The 27,436-nt window shown below is 41.0% G+C and overlaps 1 protein-coding gene across 2 annotated transcripts in view; it reads right to left on the reverse strand.

Moving 5' to 3' along the window:
* rbfox3a (RNA binding fox-1 homolog 3a) overlaps positions 1–27,436 on the reverse strand; it is a 227,843-nt gene that overhangs the window by 42,781 nt on the left and 157,626 nt on the right. For both annotated transcript variants that reach the window (XM_034227530.1, XM_034227531.1), the window contains exons 5-8: positions 10,698–10,751; positions 4,423–4,515; positions 2,825–2,885; positions 875–928 (exon numbers count right to left, since the gene is read on the reverse strand). In XM_034227530.1, the coding sequence (XP_034083421.1) occupies positions 875–928; positions 2,825–2,885; positions 4,423–4,515; positions 10,698–10,751 (262 nt within the window). The remainder of the gene's footprint in view (positions 1–874; positions 929–2,824; positions 2,886–4,422; positions 4,516–10,697; positions 10,752–27,436) is intronic.

Raw genomic sequence — 27,436 nt, forward strand, 5'->3', positions numbered from 1 at the left:
GTGTGACTATACATGTATTTGTATTCCAACACACACACACACACACACACACACACACACACACACACACACACACACACACACACACACACACACACACACACACACACACACACACACACACACACACACACACACACACACACACACACACACACACACACACACACACACACACACATACACCCACACACACACACACACACACCAATGAATGGGGCAGTGGAGCGTGGAGCAGTGTGATGGAGGGTTTGGAGGTCGTCTGAGGTGGCTGTTTGGTTGGCGGGATATATGGTGGGATGGAGGGACGGAGGCAGAGAAGCAGGGAGAGAGGGAAGGAGAAATAAAAGAGATGGATGGCCTCTCTTTGTCGCGCTGGTTATTTAGAGGAGTGCTATAAACCTGTCTGGGAACGAACAGTTTTCAGACTAATGAGCAAAAAGTCGAGCAGTTACAGCGAGCGGACAGTCTCAGCACTTCTACCAAATGAAACCAAGCTGCCACTTCAAACTGTGCACACACACACACACACAACACACACGCACACACACACACACACACACACACACACACACACACACACACACACACACACACACACACACACACACACACACACACACACACACACACACACAACACACACACACACACACACACACACAACACCACACACACACACACACACACACACACACACACACACACACACACACACACACACACACACACACACACAGCAATACATAGGGAAGAAAATAACTAATACAAATGAAGGGGAGGGTATAAAATCCGAGCAGTAGAAGGATTCTATAGTACAATACTGTTTTGTTTTGCAATGCATTCTTCTTTTCAGAACTGTGTGATTCTTTACCTGCATAGAACTCAGGACCGTACATCGCTCCGACCACTGGATTCAGCTTCCAGCCTGCAGGAGACACACAATGTTAGAAAACTGTACATGCCTGTGTTCATACACAAACCTTCAGATTGACTATACTATTATATTTTCCCTTTTAGGAAGGAATTATAGCCTTTACTTGAGTATTTGTCCATCCAACAGGGCATTGCATTGTGAGTTTCTTAATCTGTTTCTTTTGTTTCACTTATTGTTAACAATTCACAAACATGTACCCTTTGAGGAGCTTGAATAGCCCATGATGGATAGATGCTATCTCTTCAAAAATGTTGCATCAAAATGCTGCATTTCAAGATACAATTTTGCATAACTATTGCCTGATGGAAGTTTTATGATTGCTGTTACTATTAAATATTTAACACTTAGGAATAGTATCAACTGTTGGGTACACCAGTGTACAATTTGTAAGGTTTTAATAAAATGAAAGTCACATAGAGACACAACATGTCACAAGACAGATGTGGGTGTCTCTGATGATTGGCTAGTCTGTCATGCATTTAATAATGCAGCACTTTTGTTAAACCTTGACTGTAACTGGATACAAAGGATAATGTTTATATACTTTCAAAAGCTCTGACCATAGTTCTATTTTTAATTCTCAATACGTTTATCTAACGGAGCATTTCATCATATATTGCTAGTTATATCTTGTTATAAGTATAATACATTAGTGTCTTCCTTTAGTGGTTAAAGGCATGTACTGGGGAAGTGACAACCAAAGCACCATTTTAGCAATGGCAAAGAATAACAAAAGATGGCAGAGTGAATCTTAAGATATGGTGTCATCTTGTTTAAAAATCTGGAAGCAACTGGGGTCTTTTATTCTTTTTCTTGTTTGTCCCGCTGTGGTTATCATTATTTGACCTTACATGTCATTCAAATGTGCCTCTTTTTTATTACTTGTTGTAAGTAAACAAGTAAAAACTGTACTTGCAAACTGTTGCCAAACCAATTTTTGGTTTGGCAACAGTTTGCTCAAACACTGCTAAAGCCAATAAAGCAGATTGACTAGAACTGAGAAACAGAGAGAAGAACTGGGAGGAAATATGCTTGTGTTTGTGTTCGATTTTTTTGCGTGTATTCTTACTTTGGGCCTAATGAAAGTGACGAATGAAAAACCCTTTGGGGCCCATTCTCCCTTTCTCTGCATCCTCAAACAAGATGGAAGTGTCCGTCCATCTCTCTCTCTCTGTGTGTGTGTGTGTGTGTGTGTGTGTGTGTGTGTGTGTGTGTGTGTGTGTGTGTGTGTGTGTGTGGAGCTGCTGACATGTCTGGCCATTTAATTAATTCCTGTGTTGGTCCAGCCCCTCTTCTTTTTTGCTTCTCTTGCTCTTCAACATCTATTACGTGTATCCCTCTCCCCACTCCACTCTTTCATTCCATCCACATGAATGACGCTCCGTGAGAGAGCTGGAGGAGAGAAACTCTAAAGAGCCTTCTCTTTCCGAATCCTGGCTCTTTTTTATTGGCTCTATTCCCTGTATTTCCTATTCCTTATTATCCCTGCCGAGTAGGAAAATATTTCACTCTGCTATTTGCGTGATATTTCAAACCAAATCGACTACCTCTCTGACAAATATTGATGCCATGAATCAAACGTGTGATAACTCTGTGTGTATGAAGGCAGAATGAGCAATCTATCTTCCATTTGCAGCTTTTTGTTTCCTGGCTCAATGGGTAGCATTTGATCATAATGATTTACTTCTTTCATACAACCATCAAATCTGTTGCTCTGTAATGTAGCCAGGTCCGACACTGGCAGTGGAATACAATGATGGAGAAAACAAACGACAGAGTGAAGAAAATAAAGGGAAACTACGAGTAAGAGAAGAAGCCATAAAAGTGGGAGAAATAAAAGGAAAGAGACAATTAAAATAAACCTGGAGGAATTGAAAAATGTCTTACCGTTTGTATAAGGGTTTGCCACTTTTTTGTTGGTCATTACCCTGGCTGTGGCATTGTTGACCTGTCAGCACACAGACAGCAGTTAGAGTGAGAGCACACACACACACACACACACACACACACACACACACACACACACACACACACACACACACACACACACACACACACACACACACACACACACGTCCCTATGCCGTGATTGTGTTAACAGATTGGTGTCCCCAAATAGTGATAAATACCAACTCACACACACACACACTGCACACACGGTCACACACAGAAGACATCAACTGTGCACACATTGTTGATATTCCACGATAATCCACACAACTTGTCATGCCATGCTTCTTTTGTGATCATTTCAGCAAGTAATGCTACATGCAGTGTGATGTTGTGAATACCCCTTTCAACAACATCATACAAAATAAATAAGACAACCATTGAAGTATGAATGCACAAAGACATTGCAGTTTGTAAAACCCTGAAAAGTTCCACAAGATTTACATTTTTATGTTTGTAATTGCCACAAAATAACTGAGGTTAATGTGCAAGGCCACAAAACAGTGAGGACTACAACAGTTTACAGTGTGATGTTTTATGTACAGCCACTGTTGTGTAGTTTAATATGTCATGTACCTCGGTGCTGGCTAATTAAGATAGCAAACAGGCCATATTAAACATTACACACACAGCTAGGGCATCGTTTATTTTGCTAATCATTTCCCAATAGAGGTTTACACCTGACCCCCTTGCAGGTTGAGCTGCAAGGAGTTTGGATATCATAGGTTACGTTGTACATTTTGCTCCATTAACATAGGGGAACACAATGATAATCACATTGTTTTCGCAGTTACTAAATGTCATGTCAGGATTTGTAATGTTTCCAACAGTACTGCTCTTACAATATAATATCCGTTCATTGCACAGGATAAAATAGTCAATAACTGTTTGAATTACATTTTTAAGAGGCTAGGACGCTGCATGTGGGCTAATGAATGTTAATAATTGTATAAAGTGATAAAATATAACATATTTGTATCTATACAAAGCTATAAGGTTCCTAGATGATACGTTACAATGGAAAACATAAAACAGACCCAACGAGAGGATGGTGACATCAACATGGAACTCTAAATGGACTTTAATAAAACAATAAAACGTCTTGGTAACCTTAGTAAAGTGTAAGACTCACTGGCAGATCACTGATTGCCATTTTGAAAGAGTTTATGTTCTGACTCAAATCAAAACCCTTTGTGATCTCATGCACATGCCACAGCGACAAACACAAATCCATCATGAGCAAAGTAGAATTCACCATTTGAGTAAAAGAAAATAACACCGCAACACACTCACACACACTGAATAGGTCTGTCTTTCTCTTTGTCACACGCACTTACGGATCAGGGTTCAGCATGCAGCGTTCAAGGTGCAGCAGGCAGGAGAGAGGAGAGAAAGGAGCGGAGGAAGAGAGGGAAAAGAGGGGGAATTGCAGGAAACGTCAGGCAGGCAGAGAAAGGAAAGAAAGAGTCTGGGGAGGAGTTAAAAAAGAAAAGGGGGGGGGGGAGAGGTAAGAAGTGACAGGAAAAGGAAGGCACCTCTATTTTGCGTCCCTCTACGATTGTACCATTTAGTTTCTCCCGCGCACGGTCAGCATCTGCACTCGTTTCAAATGTTACAAACCCAAAGCCCTGCAGTGGCCAGGAGGTGGGGTTGGAAATCAAGCGACAAAAGGAAGCGGAGTCCAGAAATGAAAAGATATAACAAATGGGGAAAAGAAGAGAGGAGAAAAGAGACACAAAGCACAGATGAGAGAGCTGCAGGTCAGGAAGGAGCTACAGATCCAGAAGCAGAGGCCAGAGACGTCAGGCTGGTTAGACATGAGAAATAAAGCTGGAGTTACAGTCAGGGGGGTTTGGTTAACAGGACATCAAACCACAGATAGCAGTCCTCATCATACATACATATTATTTCCTGTTGTAGGATAAAAAGGGTTAGGGTTAAGCTGCTTTCACATGAAACACAATTAGGTCTTTGCTCCCTGCAAGGTTGGGCGCAAAGTCCAGCTGTGAAAACACCTAGTTACATTTCGTTTTGTTACCTCTGGGTACATTTCAAGCGCTGCAAGACGCCAGTTAATGCTTTGGTTTAATCTGTTTGCACCGCCCTCTCCATGGCAACGTCAGCACAGAGCCGTTTCAGTGCTTGTCACATGAAGGCAGCTGTAGGGTAAACCTGCATTCACATGATACGTCATTTGCTCTTTGCTTACCACAATGTTTGGGTGCAGAGTCACAAGGTCAAACAGCTAGTTATGTTCCTTTTCTAGAGTTACCTCTGTGCTAGCTTGTGCCGCTACATACACCTGTCACTTGATTGGTTGCATGTTGAAAGGTCAGGGCAATCAAGTTCAAAGTGAGTGCACTGCTATGCGACAATTTCAAGCACGTAGGGAACCTCTACACAAACACCTTAAAGTGGACCTATCATGCAAAATGCACTTTTGTACGTCTTTTATACATGAATATGTGTCCCCGGTGTTCCAGAAAACACAACCCTCTCTCTTTTCCTCCGTACCCAAATGTTTTAAAAACGGGGCTACAACGAGCGGATACAGACTGATACAGATTCCATCCGACCAGACGTCAGCCCGGAATAGTGGGCGGCGACGCTCCGCCTACATGGGCAACGCTCCACCTATAAGGGGAATGAGAGGTTGCCGTGGCATGGTAACAGCATGGTAACAGCATGGTAACAGCATGGTAACAGCATGGTAACATGACGTTCGTGCCACGCCCCCCTGCAAAGGAGGTCAGCTGCAGCTCATGCAAAGACAGGGCTAAAAAAGAGCAAATAGAGTGAAATGAAGCATGGCTAAAATGCATGATCTGTTTGGTATTTTGAAAAAAAAACTTTGCAGACATGTTTTATAGGTATGGCCCTACAATATGTGTTTCAAATATAGCATGATAGGAACACTTTAACTTAGCTAATATTTGATAGCTATTACAGTCTTAACAAGTTTATAATAATTAGTTTGAGGCAATCAGAGAGTAGAACTTTACTTCTTCAGAAGACTGAAGTCGTACTGATTTAACAATGTTTGTTTTTTTTAACACTTGTTTGCATTGGTTGACATTAGGAGGATGACTATGTTCCTCATCCCATTTTTGTCCAAGATATTCAACGCGATCACACTATCTTGACTCCTGACTTCAGTCATTTCCCAACTGTAGGATGTCTCACTGTGTGCATACCTGGGAGGAGCCCCTTGCTTAACTCTGACACCCTTATTTATGCAATTTTCTAGGGCATATGAATCTTGGTTTGCTCACAGTATTTTCTTTTAACATTAGATGCAACACTGAACGCATTTTGATTACATTCTACTACATTATATTACATCTTATTACATAAGAATGTCCCATGACACTGTTCCTTCTAGCATTCCAGACTCTGCTGCACATGCATTTACAGAACAATCTGAACCTAATTGAATCAGCAGATGGAAGTCTCCACACACAATGGAGTGTGAGATGTGTGTGTGCGCGGCTGTGTTTGCTGTAGGGTGCACTTGGCCCTGTGGAAAAGCAGATAAGTGCCATACAATCACACTCTCCACGGCATCATTCAGCCGTGAATCTTTGGCTCTGAGCCCCAGGACGCAGCTCGCTCATGAGGCCCTGTCTGTGTCTCAGACTGGGCCTGGAGATGCAGCTCACTCAAAAAGCCCATACGAGTTAAAACATGCCTCCAAACTCTAAAGCGCAAAGCCTCATCTATCTTGTCAATGAGCCTAAAGCAGGCAGAGAGTGAGAGCTGAAGAATCATCTCTGCTATCATGAATGACTGCCTCTGAGAAGGGATTTATGTTAAATGTTTCATTCTCCCTGATTAGTGGTATTGAACTTTAACTGCAGCCTCAATTCGAAATTCTTACTTAATGAACTTGTAAAGAGACATACGCACCAGTTTAATCACACTTAGTGATATGGACAAGTAGAAAGATTGCACTTTATTCTTACAGCAAATACATCTGCAATGACTGTCAGAATATTTTGAATTGCCTTAAAAAAAGATTTGGATCTTTTGTGATTTGTAACCGCAATGTTTAACATACAGAAAAACTGTTTATTACAACTTGGGTTGTATTTTTGAAACTCCAGCTATTGGCTGTATCAGTTACTTTGACAATGTATAGGTGTAATGCTGAGATGTCAGGACACAGCAAAACATTTTCAAAAACGTGAGGAGGGGTTCAAGAAACAAAAGCGGTTGACTAGAAAAATGACTACAAAATGTTAAAACAATTACACAAGGGAGGAGATACTTTCTTTTATGCTACGAAACATTATTCGTGTGTCTTGCACGGTTTTTGTCAACTCTCCAACCACATTGGATTTTTTTTTTTTCAGAGACACTATAACTGCTCGAGCCGCTGTTGAGGCCAACAGGAAGTGCATCTCTTCTAACAGAAAGTGTATGGTTCCAAAAGACACAGAGGCCTTTATAGGATATTTGATGCCAGCATGTTCTCCGGTTCTCTGTGTTCCAAAAGACCTGGCTGGGTGTCAATCCCTGTGTGGTTGTGCTATAAAAGTTCCACTCACTCTCTCTTTCTTGCAAAGACTGACACTATAATATCCTTTGGAAAACGTAAGGAAGTGCATCAGATTTGTTCTTCAGCACTTGTTGATAGCGTTTTCTACATGAAGAATGCTTTAATATGTGTATTCAATGCACTCTTAATAATCATTGGAAACTGCATTAGGAAGCAACCAAGAAACTCAAAAAGATAAAAGTGTCCTGAGATTAATACAGGCCAAGCTTCTCACAAATGTGTCCTACCGCATAAACTCGTGTCCTCCGATTGATGAAGTTAATGGGAAGGACTTTAAAGTTCTGTCTTCTGAATCCAAATCTAGGTAATGGGGGTCGACATTTCACAGCTTCAGCCAGCTGTCAGTCCACCTTTAAGATGCCCCTTCTATAACTTCGATTCTGGTTCTAGTGTTTACAAATACAAACGGTAGCATTTCCAAAATCCTTGAGGAACCCTAGAAGACTTTGAAGAACTTGTTACCAGTGTAATGTTTGGTCCATTTTGTCTAAATATTTTTTGATTGAACCTTTATTCAACCAGGATAGGTCTCATTGAGATTAAACATCTCTTTAACAAAAGAGTCATGGAAATGTCCCAGCTATTCCCTTTTGACTTAAAAGGAAAGCTCTACCTTCAAGTGTGGTGCTGGCTCTCACTACTCCTTTGTCATTGATGAGTTATTGTGTGGAGGCAGCAAATTCACTCACTATTTTCACCTGATAATAAATATGGACAGCACCCAGCAACGTGATCTCTACTACATACACAGGATGCACTGCCTTCCTCTGTGCATTACTAACACATAGGTCTGCTCTTGAGAGGAGGAACTTATTACAGTATATATATATAAGCAAAATTAATCCTTCTGACATTTTGTAACCACATGTAGATATGTTCCCTCACTTAACCCTAATGCCTTCTAAGGCTTTCTTTTCTTTATCATAGGTAAACAATTAGTGTTCTATGGAATTGGACACAACTGATGCACTGAATGTAAACAAGATGTGTTAAGAGAGAAAGGACAGTGTAGTTGGAATGCTGTCTGGACAACAAGTCCTCCAACTCATACATTAATGCTGCCCATTATGGACACAAGCAATTTTCATCCATTTATTAATGATATGTTTTACATTTGATAACACCAGTGTACACAGTTTAATACTGGCACTTTCTAATTATGGGAAAAACGAAAACGTCTTTTAAAACTACAATTCCCAGTAGAGACGTGCCATAGAACATGTTGCGAAACACAATAGCCAGCATGTGTAGTTCTGGGGGGGGGGTTCGAGTCCAGTTTTGGATAGTCTGCCGTGGTTTCATTCCATTTCAAAGAGCTGTTTGGCGCTCGGCGTAACCTTGGTGCACTGCCACTCCAACATCCAATCACAGAGCTTGAGGACTAATCACTGGGTTTGTCAAGCAAAGCGGATGTTGTAGTCCCAAACGATAGTTGAGGATTATGGGTAGTGTAGTGTCTTCGGCCATCCTAAACTCCCAACTCCATTTGTTTCTCCGAATCGAAGGTTAAAAACACAAAAGCATTGTACACATTTTAAACCAATCAATGTTGTGTAATTAACAAGAATAACTTATGTTTTTTAGTGGATGAGTACGGCAGATATATCACTGTCCAATCATTTGACAGTGAGGGGAATACTTCCGGTTTTATTATGAAAACTTCGAGACCGGAAATACTATTTTCACCCTGTGAGGGTTGACGCCAACTTTACATGGACGCTGTGGGGAAAGACGTAGTATATTAACGTTCTCCTGACGAGACCTCAAATAATCTTCGTAATATTTATCAAAGAAAGTACAATATACACTTCTCGCTAGAAATCAAATCAAAAAGCATTTTAATGGCCAAACTATTCTATCAACGGGAGCATATGTCGCAAATTGTTGTTTCTTACACGACCACTAGAGGTGCTAAACTTTAAAACGGGACTATAGGTCGTAATAAGCTGCTGAACAATCGACCTATTTGGTCGTTTTTTGGACGGGCTGTATCTGAGCAGGCTGTATCTGGACTACTAAACTTAGTTGGTACGAAATATTGGTAACTAAACGCAATTGTTACGCTATCTTCTATCTTGGTAACTAAGCTTAGTTGGTATGCTATCTTGACAACAAAGCATTCAACATAATTACATTCCATTTTTTTACCCAGAGATGAGCAGAGAAAAGTACATTTTGTGGGTTTTTAGCCTTCTAGTCTTATGTTATATATTCATAGCACATTTGTATTTAACTCCATTGAAGTGGTGTCGGCTATGCTAACGGTTTATTTGAGCAGAATAACATTACTCAAATTCACAATGTGTTTAACTGACTGAACTAGTTTCTGTTCAATTATACATTTACACTATTTGACCATCAACATAGTCAAGCAACTGCATTGATGAAAAGTCTTTTTTTCTGATGTACTTGAAGCTCATTTCAAACAGGAAAAAGGGAAAGACAAGTTTTGCGAACACATCTGAGATTTCAGAACGATCGTCTGGACTTTAGTATCCTATGAACTGTATAACCATAACTACACATTGGTTCATTCATTTAGCATGTTATCAATTACATGAATGTTCTTTCATTTCATTCGTACAGTATATACAGTAGATGGGTAACAAATCAAAAGAAAGACATGTTCTAAAGTACTACAGTAGCTGTTTCAAACCAGTGTTTTATTCAATTTGGTTAAACCAATATAATGTATTAATTAGATGCAAAAATAAATCTCCTTATGGTGATTGATTCAAAATGAACTGCAACAATATCTCAGAAGATCAGAAGATGTCTGATCATGCAACCTACTGTAACTGACTCGTTAGTCTAACAATGCTGTTGTTGTGTTTTATTGTATTTGTATCATTGTAAGCACTCACAAGAAACCACAAGCTCCAAATTATGAATATAACAAAAAAACAAGAACATATAAAAACCTCATCAAACAGTTTGTACTGAGATTTAAACTGTTCTCCAGGAGAGGCATTGAGAAGTTAAAGAGGCATGTATTTTCAGACTGTGTGAATCCTAACGTCAGCGTTAAGATAAGTGGGATCCATTCGCTGCATGTTACGATGCATGGCAGGCCGCTAAGGTGTTATAGTTGCCTGCAGGCAGGTGTCACTGTTTGGGAGTTGTAATTACTTTTAGTAGCAGAAAGAGAAGTGAAGACAGTGAGAGGAGGACTGCGATAGAAGAGAAAGAGATAATCACAATCAGATGAAAAACCACGTGTGAGAGAGTGTGCTTGAATGTGTGGAAACGTACCTTGGAGCCTCGTTCGTTAAAAATAATCTCCACGTCCAAAATCTTGCCAAATTGCTGTGTAAAACAAGAAGGGAGAAGAAGGGGACGGGGAGGAACAGAAAAGGAGGGAATAGGAGGAAATAATTAGAACATGATGACCTTCGCTGTTAGAACAGAAAAAGGTCAAGCAGTCAACGCTCCGAATTAACAACTCCTCTTCACCCGACAATGAGATTAATAGAATATCCATTTACTCCTAATGCTGTTTAATGCTGTGTTTGCTCTGTTGTGGTAATAAAGTGCTGTGTGTGTACAGGAGACGAGGGCTATGCAGTGTTAATGAACATTACTGTGGTGTATTGCAGCGCGATGCCTCAGTACACATCTCAGATCTTAATGAGCTTTTCCTTTCCCCACTCTGGAAATGAGCAGAGCTGGAGTTTCTTCAGTGGAAGCAAGGGCCCTTTCAGTTAAAACAGGATATGGCTTCCATTTAGGGGGGAGGGGTTGGAAGTGAAGGAACAGCTCATCAAGGCTTATGCTTTGCCATACATTTGTTGATATGCTCCATACACTCTAATCATGCATTTGGTGCTTATAGTTTCTATTCTCATCTCTCTGTTATGGTCTTTATTGGCTCCATGCGTCATTTTAATTGGCTAATTACTGCATGGTGATGGTGCTAATGGCCACGCCTTTCCGCCCATTGATGTCGGTGGTGAATGTGTGCTTGTCATATTTGTGTTAATAAGGTGAAACACGATCTTATGGCTATTGACACTGCTTATGTGCAATATATGACTGGCTGCTACTTCACAATGTAAACATGTAACACCACTGCTGTGAAATAACACTGTGCAACATGTACTTTTTTACAATTACTACTGGCTGCAACTTAACTACTTTTATATATTTACTTACTTTAATAATGCTGCTACTTATTTCTTACCTTGGATGTCAACTCACACTATAGTTATACTCAGACTTTTTGAATCTTAATGAATTCATTATCCATGCATCTATATTATTAAATATGTAATACTTATGGTATACTGAAGTTGTATATGTTGTGCCTCTTCTGTGACATGTTTCCATGCTTTAATGGTGCTGCAGCTTCTCTTTTCACCCTCTGTCTAAAACCAGATCCCAGTCTGCTCTCATTGGTTAGCTGGTTAACTGCTTACAGATGTGTCAAAAATGGCCACCCCTTAGCCTATCACGTAGAATGTGTTTGAGCACTAATAAAAGAGTGAGTGTTACATAGTGATGTCACTTTGTTACTGAAGTAAACAAAGGAGTCTAATGGAGGTGTTTTAGCTTTTAGCGCATTGTAGCCTTTGCAGACCATTTACATGCACACAAACACATTACAGGAAAGGGAAAACCCCGACAAGTATAATTGGGCCCCTTTAACTGCAATGTCCTCTTTGCTGTAAAACTGTTACATTCTTCACTGTGGGACAAATACAAATGTTCTCACTCATACATTAAACATGGCAAACACTAAAGCATCTGCTGTGGGGGAAGTTCTCTTTTGAAGCCTTATCATGTGCTTGACTCTACAGTAGAGATATGGGAATACAAGTAAATAGGGTCAGACCTGTACAGCATATTAGGGTGATTTATTGGCCTCTTATCCCACATGGCCAGTCAGCGTGGTCTACGTGACACTATAAAGATAACTCTCTAACACAGCATTTTCTCTTTGGATCTTGTGTTGTTTTCTTCATATCAGATGTTAAACTAACTGTACGGTTTACATATCAAGTAGCCAAACATGGGGATGGACCCATTGATTTACAGTTTTTTACAGACAAAGCACAGTGCATTGGTAATAGAATAGGAAATGCATGTAAAGTATACGACAAATAAGTCAAGGCCATTTTATTTAGAAAGAAAATCTATCTAGTTTTTCCTTTCTGTTTCTAATCAAATCAATGAAGATTTATTTATATAGCACATTTATAAACGATTTTTGGTCGAGCCAAAGTGCTCTACATATAATAAAAATAGCCAGTAGAGACACTTTACAGCAAATACAACAGCACCGATTGTTCAGAATATCAGTATGAGAAAAACGACACCCTCTGTCCTTAGACCCTCTGTCCTCAGACCCTCTGTCCTTAGACCCTCTGTCCTCAGACCCTCTGTCCTTAGACCCTCTGTCCTTAGACCCTCTGTCCTTAGACCCTCACATCGTACAAGGAAAAACTTCCAGAGAAAAACCCACAGTTTAAAGGGAAAAATGGGAGAAACCTCAGGGAGAGCAACAGAGGAGGGATCCCTCTCCCAGGACGGACAGACGTGCAATAGATGCCGTGTGTAAATCGAAGAGATAATACATTTGACAGCATATAGACCGAATGTTAGGAAATGCATGTGTCTGTAATAAGAAGATGAATCCACGAGGATGTCAGCTACAATCCTGAGGAAGCCATCAGGGAAGCAGCATGACGAGACCCAAGGCACGACCGCAGAGACAGGTTCAGCCACGACCCGAACGTCCAAGTTTCTAAATAAAGACCCACACAGACACCGAGATCTGCTTCTGTATTAACGACAATAACGCTAAGAATTAGATTCATTTTTCTGGCTTCAGACTAAATAAATATCAGTATCAAAAGCCGAGATGATTGGACGCTCAGGTGGAGCTTTGGATGAACTCATGTCTGTGTGAAGCTGCACTAACCTTGCATGCAGTATGGTAATGCTCAGCCTTGTGCTTCCCATAACTAGACCTTGAATCAAGTTGTTTATTTCAATAAATAAATAAACATGGAGCAGGCAGCAGAGCAAAGGCAAGGTCACAACACTAACCCTGAAGATGAAGTCCACAACAAAAACACGGATGTTGCATATACAGTACATACTGTATAGAACTACACATGCTGTAATTGCACTCTAATCAGAGTTAAAGAAAGTGGCCTCAAAAAGAAGTAACTTAATAAAGACTGATGGTTTTATATCAATGAAAATGTCAAAATGAGGTGAAGAATATATGGAAATTAGAATGAATACATGATTTAATAGCTTGTGTCTTTGTTTATGTGGCTAGTATCGGAGTTGAGGGATGTAGAGGGCACCACTCAGAGTTACTTTGTGTGTGTGTGTGGGGGGTATGTGTGTCTGTGTTTGTGTCACAAGAGAAAGACAAAGTGGACAGGGCTTCACCCTAGAGGTTTCTCAATACTCTGCCGGACTTATCTCAGCCAATGACAGCTCTGCATGCATCCCCAGCATATTATTTTAGTAACTGCTTTCATCGCGACACAATGTTTACAGTGAGAACAGCTGTGAGGTCCGTGCAGAAAGCAGAGCAGTGTGTATAATATATATCCCTCAGTATAATAGGCCTACATTACTTTCTGTATTTGTATGCTGTAGTTTAGTATCGTATTGTCATACTGATATTCTGTACAAACTGTGAAGTCCACTGAGACAAATGTAACATTTGTGATATTGGGCTATATAAATAAACATTGATTGATTGATAGTAGATATCTACAAACAAAGAGTCGATATTTTTCTAAGACCATTTAGTGCTTCACATAATAAAATACACAACGGCTGTAGCCTGATTATGCTTTAGGAGCTGTAGGTGTGTGTGGTACAGTGCGTAGGTGTGTGTGTTGTACAGTGCGTAGATGCGACAGACGGGCCTCAGTTGGTTTGGTGTCCTATGCTTACTTTCAATACTTGTAAATACAACTTTTGGTCCGTAATTTCAATTCCCCATTTCAGCGACCAGAGAGAGGGGGGGGGATCCAGTCTCTGATTGTGTTACGTTATTATGAGAGTGCTCTCATACTTGTTTGATTCTGAAATTGTATATATTTATATATATGTGTGTATTTGTCCGCATCTGTAGCCTGTTGTTGTCTCATTATACCGCACTGTCAATGAATTCAAAGTAAATATATAAGTGGTCATGAACACATCTGTCATCAGACAGAGGGCTGCTGTGCCTCCTGTCATCATTAATGGACGTCTCTTTAAAATGACCGCTCAGAGGAGAGGAGTTCTCATTTCTCTAACCGCCTGCTGCTTCCACTCTCCTCGGTTCCCCTCCTCTCTCCTCGGTTCCCCTCCTCTCTCCTCGGTTCCCCTCCTCAGTCCTCCGCTCGCATCTCCTGCGGGCGGGACTAAGTCTCGAGGATAGGAGTCGAGGATAGGAGTCAATGAGGGGAAATTAGAGTATTGAGAAACCTCTAATGTGAAAAAGGGTTGTGAACTACACACACTCCATTTTAAATAGAACTTTTTGGAAAAAACAAGTCGAAAGGCTTTAACATATCAGTCAAAGTTAATGAAAATGAAAAATATGTCAAGAATCACACTGGCTTTTTTTATTTTTTTATTACCATGTGCCAAAACAAGTATATATGGTATTGCATGATATATTTTTGGATAATAAATATGCAGTATATTTGACTAACCCTAACCCTTCTAAACTTTTTAATTTAGCAAATTGTGTATGAACATACTTTAGTCATGTTCCATTAAACTGACAGCTCAGTGGATCTGTAGAGAGGACTTTCATTTTCTTCTGAAAGAGAGTTTTATGAAATGTCACGAGTTTAGTCCTCATAGGAGGACTACCAGCTGTTTTATGCGTGTATAAAATACCTTTTTGTTCACAATATCCACATTTTAAATAAAAGATTTCATGTACCATCAATTGAATTTCTAAAATTGTATTTACATTAGGCATCATTGCACTAGTATTGAAAGTCGTTCAACTTTTATTTTCCTTTTTTTATTTTAAAGGACTGCATAATCTTTTAACTAATTGTATTCCTCTGATGGATTCGTTAAAAATAATTCAAACGAAACAAGAATGTTTCTAGTGTGACCATAAAGGCACCTGTGTCTGTGCATGTGTGTGTGTGTGTGAGTGTGTGTGTGGGGGGGGGAATGCATTCAATCAGTGGGTGTGTCCTTCAGATCAGATCATTAAGAATGTGGGCAAATGAAAGTGCTCCTCCACTCAGCCTAATGAGTGGGATGAAAGCTACCCTTAATTGTTGTCCACAATGGCTGCGTTATTTCATTAGAACAAATTACCCTGTCAGCCATACCAGCAGCAAGGCAGGGCCACACACACACACACACACACACACACACACACACACACACACACACACACACACACACACACACACACACACACACACACACACACACACACACACACACACACACACACACACACACACACACACACACACACACACACACACACACACACACACACACACACACACACACACACACAGCCCTGGTTAGCACAAATTCAATAGGGCTGATCAATGAGCTGATGAACAAGAAACAAGGAGGTGATATAGTGCTGTGGAATGCGTTCACGTTTTTTTGCCCTCTATAGTGTGATCACAATAATGTCACAGTCTATAAAAATAACTGGAAAGTTATAGCAGGAAAGTTACACTTATATCATTTTTTATTTATTAAGATTCATATTGCTGACAATTATTTTGTTAGAAAAACACAAATATCGTAATTTTCAAGCAGACTAGATACATTTCTGCACACATTATTTCATTTACTCAATGTTTCCCCAAACTATAATAGTTTATGGTTTATTTAATCGTGAACATTTAAAGTTGTATGGACATATTCAATATTCCAATCTTTAGGCTTTAGTCACTTGAAAGGGGCCCTATTAAGCTTTTTGGTGTTTTCCTTCTCCTGTATTGTTCTATAGGTTTTAGTGCATGTAAACGGTCTGCAAAGGCTAACATCCAGGGCCGGTTCTAGCCAATTTGATGCCCTAGGCGAGATTTTAGTAAAATGCTTCAATTTGGTGCACTTTGAGCACACAATTACTAGAGACTAGATCTAGGGGGTACAACTCTAAACACCCATATGAAAAAGATTGGTTTTAATAATCAAATAAGTATGTAACCAATAATAATAATATAAGCTAGCACCAGATGCTAATAACAACAACAGCGCCGGTACCGGTGCACCCTCTCTCTCTCTCCCTCTCACTTTGGCTGTGAGCTGCGGGCGCCTGATAAGCTGCGGGCGCCTGATAAGCTGCGGGCGCCTGATAAGCTGCGGGCGCCTGATAAGCTGCGGGCGCCTGATAAGCTGCGGGCGCCTGATAAGCTGCGGGCGACTGATAAGCTGCGGGCGCCTGATAAGCTAACATCCCCCACTTTCATCACTTGCAGCGCCCATCGTACACGGCAAATGACACGTGTAACCGGGGTGAAAAGGGTGTTACATTTACTTAATTATGAATGTTGTTACATTAAGGCCGAAAATTAGGATGAGCGCCAACGGTCAAAACTTTTTTTTTTTCCTCCCAGAGCTACCAGCGCAGCGCCCCCCCAGATCTGGCGCCCTAGACGACCGCCTATGTCGCCTATGCCAAAAACCGGCCCGGCTAACATCCCTGTGTTCCCTCCAGAGTGAGTTTTTAATTTATTTATTAGATACATACTCCCACATTGTCCATTGAATATAATTGCATTGTATCTTTACCCCAATCCCTGTTATTTGTCTACTTTCTCTTTCCTCCATCTCTATCTCAGTGTTTGCTGTGTGAAGGCAGTTGTCTCCATTAGTCCAAATTAGAGCCATTTCCCTGGGGACAATCAGCCTCTGAGCGTTGTGGTGCCCACATAGAGGAAGGCTGCATAGCTATTCTGTGATGTGTGTATTCATCAGAAGGAAACTGTATGTGTTGCATGCAGAAGCAAATATATAACCCCTAATAATGATAATAATCATAATAAGCTCTTAGCTTCCAAGGGGATTCAGAGAGAACAAAAGCACTAATTTACAAAACAGATGTATTAAACAGATTTATATAGGAGCCATTGTTTAAATCGTAATGAAACCTGATGAGGCCGATTAGCTGAGTTTCCACGTTTCTCCCAATCTTTAAATATTGTTGTTGTTTATTTAGTCAGTAATATTTAAAGTTGTAAAGATATATTCAAAAATGATTTTACTTATGTAAAGATATAGACACCATTTGAAAATACTATACAAGATCTTATATATATATATATATATATATATATATGCAAGTAAAAGTAGTCACTATGCATTCAGAATTGGACCTGTAAGTGTCATGTTATAATGTATAATACATATATTATTTTTAATTATGCTTTAACATGTGAGTTGCATGTTAAACCTCTGAGACCCACATAGGATTTTTCTGTGTTTTGCATTATAAATTGTACTGTCTTTACAGTATAATAAAGTGTTACACATCCCAGAAATTAGCACAACCTAAGCTAATGATATATGTCACTCATTTTCATTTTTTATTTGTTCCGCTCATGGTACACAACACATGTCTCTAAAAACACACCATTGAGCGAAAAGGAGCAGGGAGAAGAAAATAATCTTATATGACCTGCCCCTTTCTAAATAAAAAAAATAAAATAGAAATAGATGGTCTGCCCTTCATAATAATTAATGTTTAGGATACTAAGAGAAACACAAAAAATACTTATTTCCCACTGGATGGTTAACGGAAAGAAACAAAACAATAACAAAAAACAACAACACCAAAACATGGGCAGTGTCCATTGGCGTTTTGCCAGGAATTGTCGTTTTTTGTCCTGCCAATTTTGAAGACTACACATGATATATATCATGTCCACAATCACACATGGCATGCTGAGCAGATTCGTCTGAATTTTCATCAACATCGTCCCCTTGAGAAATCAGCTCCAAAGCCTCAGCTGTAGTAAACGTCCTTGCCATACCTCAGTTTACTTCTAAAACACCAAAAGAACGTTTTCCAACTTCTATTTTGTTTTCTCGGTTGGAATTATACCGGCTCTCGTTTTAGTACACAAAACAACGGAACTGACAGGTAACTCTCTGAATCAGACTCTTGATTGGCTGTGACTGCATCCACTCAGAGTGTCCGATTCAGAAACGTGACTCTTACACTCTTTATGTCACACACAAAGATGGTGGATGAGAATAGATCCATAAAACAGAAAACGATAAGCAATGCGCCAGAATCAAGGTGAGACTATCCGCATCTTTGAAAACTTTACGCACATTCGTTTCACCGAAATAAGTAAACGCCTCTCAATGAAACACTTAATAGAGTTGTTTAGTGCCGTTTCTGTAGTTTAACCTGTTAAGCCCTGAGCCTGTTGTTCAGGTTTCAGACTCCAAAATGACATGCCCAGAAGAAATGACCATATCTTCACTTCTAAAAGGGGGTACATTAATAATATTTTTTCTCAAAGCAATGATACACCTGTGAGTTGGATGTTGAAAAGTCAGAATCAATATAGATGTTTTTATTTTAAATAAAAATTCAGATTGAACAACGTTCTGTTAAAAAAAAAAAACATTACTTCTAGTGAAAACCACCCTTGCCTTGAATGATGGGATAGTAGACTAAAAGCTTTAGGAATCCAAACTATAACACATAAGTACCCTGTATCAAGATTGATGCAAAACAAGTGACATGTGACCTTGTTAGAGAGGTTTAGAACAAAGAACCCACCTCTGGGGTCATTTGGTGTGTATTTGCCGTTTCTCTGGAACCCATAGGTCGATTTTGGTGATTGACACCTCTTCTTAACCGTTAGAGCCAATAGAAACGAGGGGAAGTTCCTAAATTCATCTAAACATTACCAATATCGGACCGACAGTCACACATGGCTTTAATGTCCGAATAGAGAATCTACCTACACCTGAAGAATGCTTATTGTACTTTTATCCATGTTGAGAGTGAATGACACACAGCACAGGCACAGTCTGGCAGCGGGGTGCACTGACGCTGATAGTGGATCAATAAGTAGGTGGACAGCGCGTGGTGCTGAAATAGCCAGCATGCGGTGTGTGGTTTGAAAAAAATAACATCAGCTCACTAAATCATTCAAACGTAATGTTTACTTATATGTGAACAGTAACAAAGTTCAGTCAAAACATTGACAACAAAATCGGAGAAGCCGCTTGATCATGGAGGGCGAGGGGTGGTGGTGCAAAGCTGCCACCCCAGTTGGCAGCTTTGTTTTGAAAGAAAAGTTTTGGCTCATCGGACATTTATGAGAGAAAAACCCTAATGTCCGAGTGCAAGTGAATGCAGCACAAGACGCAAGCCTTGTAAATTAACCCCTCCCCCGGCCCTGGCGCGAGCATGGAAATGTGATTGTCATTTGAACGGGACAGCGAAAAACGAGAAGCATTCGGTCTACAATCACCGAGAAGAGACTGTCAAGTTTGGCTGTACTCAGCATTGATTCAAAACGCACTAAAGCTTTGGATCTTAATACGTTTGTGAGCAGTGGCGGACTGGCCATCTGTAGAATCTGGAAAATCACAGAACGACATTGCAACGTAAACAAGTTCAGTATGAAGGCTAAATGTAGTGGATAAGTAGCAATAAAGTAAAAATATAATTAAAAATACACATTCCAGCCAAAGGTGTCACAATAATCCACCGATATTGCAGCAGAAAAGGCAGTTTATGCCAGAAAAGCCATAGCATATAGGAATACAAGCTTGTAATGTATGGATCAAGACCCTAGGAAGTGTGCCGGCTGCAGGCGCTGAAGCAAATGTTTGTTGTGGCAAAACAGTAGTACTGTATTTCTGATCTAGTCCAGGACGTCATTTGTACCCAACAATACTTTTTCCCATTGACTCGGGTTGGGAAAGAAGTATCTGTCAATCAGCGTTGAAAATAATAAAAAAATTGGTAAAATGTGCTAAAAGCCAAATCAAGGGTTATTCCTCCTCCATTCATTTGACTGAGCCAAGGCCTGCAGATTGGAGGCGGGGTTTAAGAAAAGTCAAGTGCACATGCTCTGTGGGCCCAATACCCCTTTCTGAATCTTCAGTTGCCTCATTTTGGGATTCATGCGCCACTTAGGAACTTTCATAGGAAGTAACAGGGCCCTGCCTCCAACGCTCTTTCCAGTTCCCTTCATACCTCTATGGGATGGACGTAGAGCAGATATCAAACGTTTACACAATGTGTTGTGTTTATGGGTTTCATTAGTAAAGAAAAGCATTCAGAGCTCAAGAATAAATAAAAGGATTTTTTACAAACCCTGAACGTAAACAGAACTTCAGTTTGTTTACATGAAGTCAATAAATAAGTAACATATGCTTAGTAACTTTTCACCACTCTGCAAAAAACAGGGTTGTGAGGAAGAAAGTCTGTGGTAAATAACAACTCATTTGTATTCGAACACACAGATTAAACTCTTGGACCAGGGGAATGTGTAAAGCTGTTTTACTTTGATGATTGTTTGCATATTTGATTAATCTCCTGGTGGTTAAGGCACCAAAAATCTCAAAATTGATGACATAACCCAAAATTACCATCCTCACCTGCTGTGCCTTGACTTAATGGTAAACAGAGAGATAACTTCTATTACTGTTCCTCTCCAGCTTAAACACTAATTATCTTAATCAAGGCAAACTCAGCGGCACCACTGGGGGACACAACAATGGCAAAGCTCAGGCTCTCCAACACCCCGCTCAGTGCAAGATGGCTCCATATCTACACTGATATGTTGATGTAAATTAGCAGATTTTTTGATTATAATTACGTTTTACCTCCTCTGAGGCAGGGTCGGTTTGAGTGGAGCCTTATGGAATAATTGGGGAGGCAAATGAGAGAGAAGACATGAACAGGAGACATTACAAATAATTCCCTTGCTGGGAACGCTGGGCTACCTGTGCTGCTGGAAGCCTCCAGAACAGGTGATTAGGCGAGAGTAGGTGTCATTAAAACCCCATTAGCACAAACCCAACCCCCGGTGCTAACCGCAAACACACACGCGCATGGTCTACTTCAGCAGTGTGTGTGTGTGGGTGTGACAAGCAGGTGTATGTGTGCTGAGTATCTAATGACTCATTTAGGACCCCTACCTCTGGGAATGTGACAGTAAGGACCCTCTTGCGGCTGGCTCGCTAAGTGCCTGCTTATTAATTAAACACAGCTGAGGCTCATGGGATGGCTACAGTCCTGCATATCAGGTTGTCAAGTTTCACTCTGTGTGAGGCTAAATGAACAGGGTTCCTGTGCAAGTGCAGGCCAGCTGGATCCTGGATGTATACAGAAAACTGGATACAGGGTTGGGGTGGGGCCTCGTTCATTACTATGGAAGTTGCTCAGTGGCACATAAAGCCAATGTGGGTAACACAAAGGAACAGATCTTCCCCAGGATCGTAGGTAGGTTACGCACCCATTGGGCCAATAGAGCATGCACACTTGTGTTTTCCTTGCCCCACCATCAATCACGTAGGTCTTAGCTTAGCTCAGTCAAATGACTGGATTTGGCTTTTAGTGCATTTGACAACTTTTAGATGGTAATGATTAAAATAAGGGCTATTCAAGTGAGATCGCGGATACAACAGACAGAAATTAGCTTTCTCTGGAGGGTGGCTGGCATGTCCCTTAGGGATGAGATGAGAAGTTCACTCATTTGGGAGGGTCTTAATTAGAGCAGACGCTTCTTTGTGTATAAAGGAGCCAGTTGAGGTAGTTCGGGCACCTGGTAGGGGTGCCACCAGGCCGCCTTGCCTTGCAAACCCAGGAACAGGTGGAGGGATTTTATCTTTATGATGGCCTGGGAACACTTTGGAATCCCCCAGTCAGAGCTGGTTGAGGTGGCCACAAAAAGGGAAGTTCGGGGCCCTCTGCTGAAACTGCTTCCTTGGCGATAAGTGGTTGTATGGACGGATGGATGGATGGATGGCCATTCAGGTGTCCGTACTGGGTAGTTGATTTACATAATAAAGAAAACGTCTCTTGCCAACGTCTCTTTACCATTGGAAGTCAATGGGAAAAAAGCAATTATGGGCCTCAAGGAAGTGTAGTACTACTCTGGCTATGAACAAAAATGTACCACAACGTGTAGCTTACTTGGGGCCTTGGGGCTTGAGCTGGATCCATTGGCAGACATTTTAGTTCAATGAATCAGAAATTGCTTCAAGAAATGCATAAAAAGGCCAACATACAGTATACTCAGTTGATGACATGTTGTCAGACTTGGTTTGCTTCACTTCTCTTTGAGGGATATAGAAATCCCCTAAGTCTGTAGGTTAGTGTGCAGTATGTAAGGCAAGTTTACTTATATAGCACTTTTCTGTACGCGACAATTCAAAGTGCTTTACAAAACAAATTAAAATACTTTTTAGGAATACATACAGTAAAAACACATTATATAATGGCATTTTACAACAGGCATTACAAAGCAAAGATAATTAAATAATAAAAATAAACACCACAGGTATACAATACCTGGCATAAAGGAATACTGTAGTTCGAATATGAGCATCTCAATTAAAAATAGCCAAAGAGATATGTTTTTAGTCTCGATTTAAAAACAGTAAGCGTTTCTGCGGACGTGCATGATTTGGGTAGTTTGTTCCAGAGTGTCGGGGCATAATAGTTAAATGCTGCCTCTCCATGTTTTGTTGTTACTCTCGGAACCGATAGCAGACCCGTCCCAGAAGACCTGAGGCACCTTGATGGCTCGTAATTATGCAGGAGTTCAACAATATACTTTGGTCCTAAACCATGTAATGATTTAAAAACTAGCAATAGTACTTTAAAATCAATTCTTTGGCCGACTGGAAGCCAATGTAGAGATTTCAGAACCGGACTGATGTGATCCACTCTTTTAGTGTTAGTGAGGACACGTGCAGCAGCGTTCTGGATCAGCTGCAGTTTTCTGATGGATTTTTTTGTCAGCCCTGTGAATACACTATTGCAGTAGTCGAGTCTACTGAAAATAAAAGCATGGACAAGCTTTTCTAAGTCCTGTTGTGACATTAGTTTTTTAATCCTCGATATATTCTTCAGGTGATAATAAGCAGACCTAATGACTGTTGTAATGTGGCTGTTGAACTTCAGGTCTGAGTCCATCACTACACTCAGATGTCTTGCTTTGTGAGTTACTTTGTAGTCTGCCGACTGAAGCTCTGCGATTACTTTTAATCGGTCCTTCTTTGCTCCAAAAACAATGATCTCAGTTTTTTGTTTGTTCAATTGGAGAAAGTTCTGAGTCATCCAGTCAGTGAGGTGCTCAATGCACTTGCTCAGTGTTCTAATCGGAGAGTAGTCTCCCGGTGTGATTTTAAAATAAATCTGGGTGTCGTGATGTCTGCATAGATGTGATAACTTAGATCGCTCTTTTTAATAATTTCAGCCAGAGGTAGCATATAAATATTAAAAAGCAAAGGTCCTAAGATGGCGTCTTGAGGAACCCCGCATGACATATTTATCAGGGTTGATTTGTAATTGCCTGTTGAGACAAAGTTTGTTCTGTCCTTCAAGTAGGAGCTAAACCAGTTTAGAGCTGTTGCTGAAACTCCCACCCAGTTTTCAAGACGGTCTAGCAATATGTTGTGGTCAACAGTATCAAAGGCAGCACTGAGATCTAATAATACTAACACTGATATTCTGCCACTGTCTGTGTTTAAATCAATGTCATTTAATACCTTTACAAGTGCAGTTTCAGTGCTGTGGTTAGGTCGAAAGGCCGACTGAAACACATCAAAACCGTCATTTAAAAACATGAAATGACTCAATTGTTGAAAAACAACTTTTTCAATCAATTTGCTTAAAAAAGGAAGGTTTGATATTGGCCTGTAATTATTCATTACGGTTGTGTCCAAGTTATGCTTTTTTAGGAGCGGTTTAATTACTGCAGTTTTCAGGGCCTGCGGAAATACACCTGATTGAAGAGAGTTGTTTACTATGTGTAGTATATCTGAGGCCATGCGGAGAAAAACAGTTTTGAAAAGTCCTGTCGGAATAATATCGAGGCTACAGGAGGAGGATTTCAGATGTTGAATAATGTCTTCCAGGTCTTTAGCATTTATCAGAAGGAGTTGTGTCATGATGTCTGAATTGGCTTTAGGTGAACACAGGGACAAAACATGTGCTGTACCTGATGCAGAGGCACTGACTGCCCGTCTAATTTGCATGATTTTGTCAGTGAAGAAGGAGGAACATTCATTGCATTGGATAGAAATTCTGGAGCTACTGCTGACACTGGGGGGTTAGTTAGTCTGTCGACGGTAGCAAACAAGGCACGTGAGTTGTTTTTATTTTTGGTAATGATGTCAGAAAAGAAAGACTGTCGTGCCTTTTTTATTTCCTGATTATAGATGCAGAGTCTCTCTTTGTATATTTCGAAGTAAACTTGGAGATTTGTTTTTCTCCACCTGCGTTCAGCTTTTCTGCACTCAGTTTTTGCTGTTCTCACAGTCATGGCTTTTCTCCATGGAGATTTTTTCTTGCTAGATACTTCCTTTATTTTAATGGGAGCGATGGTATCCATGACATTTGTTATTTTAGAATTAAAATGATCAACTAGCTCATTTACTGAGAAGTTAGCATGGGCAATTGAGGGAGAAAAAATCTGGGCAAACATTTCCTCTGCATTTTCAGTTAAGTGACGTCTAGCGGTGACCTCTTTCTTAACAGTTGTATGGACGGTAGAGCTCTCAAAGAAAACACAGGAATGATCGGAGAGTGCATCATCAGTCACCACAAGCTTAGAGATGTTCAGACCCTTTGAGATAATTAAGTCCAGGGTGTGCCCCTTATTGTGCGTCGGACCCTTGACATGTTGAGTCAGTCCAAAATTGTCGATAACACAAAACAGTTATTTAGCCCCTCTGTCCTCAGGGTTGTCAACATGGATATTAAAATCGCCAACAATGATTAAACGGTCAAAGTCAATACACACTATAGACAACAACTCGGTAAAATCATCAAAAAAGCTTGCACAGTATTTGGGTGGTCTGTAGATGGTTAGGAAAAGAGCTCGAGAGGAGCATTTCAACTGAAGGGCCACATATTCAAAATAAGCAAAGTTTCCATACATAGTCTGCTTGCATTGAAATAAATCATTAAACAAAATAGCTACTCCACCCCCTTTCTTATGCAGTCTTGCCTGACTCATAAAACTAAAGTTGGGAGGAGTTGATTCTATAAGAACAGCTGCACTGTTGTTTTGGTCTAACCAAGTTTCAGTTAAAAACATAACATCCAGATTGTGCTGGGTGATAAAATCATTGATTAAAAATTATTTACCTGCTAAAGACCTGACATTTAATAGAGCCAGTTTAAATGTGTTTGATATACTATCACTCTGACCGACCGTGATAGACCGTGGAGCACGCGGAACTTCTGTTAAATTCGACAAACTCAAAAAGATCCTTTTGGACTTTCTTTTTCCAACCTGAGTCACCAACCTTCTGTGTATGTTGGTTAAAACAGAAATGGGTTGCTGTACTGGCATAGAAGCCTCTGGTCATTGGGTGGCACCAGAGAGTGAGATGGCAGGCGTCAGCGGCATCGGCGAAGAAGAAAAGTTTCTAGCAGTGGAAACGGTGGCCTGAGATGAGACTGCTGGAAAGGGGGGTGTGTGGAAATGGAGTGGAAATAGTCAGGGAGACGTCTGAACAGCGTGCTGCATGTTAGCCGCTAGCATGCGGCTACCCAACCTGCTGGGGTGGATTCCATCAGTGTTGAAGAGGGCGGGTCGGTCCCAGAATAGATTAAAATTGTCAATAAAACCTAAATCGTGAGCTCTGCTGGCGGATTGGAGCCAGGTGTGGAGGCTGAGGATCCTAGTGAAACGCCCTGCTCCGCGGGCCAGCGTTGGGTTCGGACCTGAGATAAAAACCGACTTTTCACAGCTCCGTAGAAGATTAAAAAGTTTCTAAAAATAATTTGTTGTCTACTCTGACTGCTGGCGGGCTGTGTCATTCGACCCAACGTGGACAATTAGTCTATTGACAGATGACGGGAGTGAGTGCAGCAGCCCCGGGAGTTTATCCAGGATTACCGGGACTGTGGCTCCAGGGAGGCAGCGTGTGGCTGCATTGAAGAATCTGATGTTTCTGGTTATGGAATCCCCGATTATTAATGTGGTTGGGGCGAAAAGGGGACGAGGGGGTGCCGGTGATTGAGGGTGTAGTGACCGAGCAGGAGAGTGTTGTGGTGAGACAGTAACAGCTGGGCTGGGAAAGGATTTCCTTGCCAGCTCAGGGCCCGGAAAACTTCCCGAGTGTCTCAGCACGGCCTCTTTGAGGAGTCTACGACGTGAGGAGGTCGCCAGACAGGATGAGGGATGCCGAGTTGACTTCACAGTGGCCTGGGAAGCAGCACAAATACTGTCGGCTGCCGGCACAGGAGTTGCAGTGTCGACAGGGTGCAGACCTGGACTGGTCAGTGCCGCGGGAGCATCAGCTGGATGGACCGTATCGTCTGACAGGGTGGTGAAGCGGTTCTGAAGGCGTAGGCGAGGCAGTGAAGTTACCCCATTCAAAAAGCTCCTGCGCACCACCTCAGACCACGACTGCTGATGGCCAGGTGTCGAGGAGTCAGAAGGCCATGGACAGGTGGAAGGATCCCACAGAACTGTGTCATGGATAGTTGCATTGAACGAGGCAAGCTGTTTAGACTGCACCGATGCTACCTCCATGAGACTGGACGAGAGAGTCTTTTTCTTTCAGCTCGTCAGAAAGCCGTCGGATATTCTTCTTAAGGTCTGTCATCTGTGTATTAGCTCTCTGAAGTAGCACATAATCCCCAGGGTGTTTTGATGGCATGTTTGAGTGTAAAAGGTTTAGGGCAATTACTGTCCCATGCACCAATGCCAAACTGCGTCAAGATGTATATATATAAGCAGGGGTGGCTAAATGTTGTAAGCAGGAGAGCTAGATGCTAACAGGTAGTGGGAGCCTGTAAAAAATGCGACTGTCTTCGTCCGACAGTTTGT

This window comes from Gymnodraco acuticeps, unplaced genomic scaffold, assembly GCF_902827175.1.
Source record: "Gymnodraco acuticeps unplaced genomic scaffold, fGymAcu1.1, whole genome shotgun sequence".
NCBI lineage: Eukaryota > Metazoa > Chordata > Actinopteri > Perciformes > Bathydraconidae > Gymnodraco > Gymnodraco acuticeps.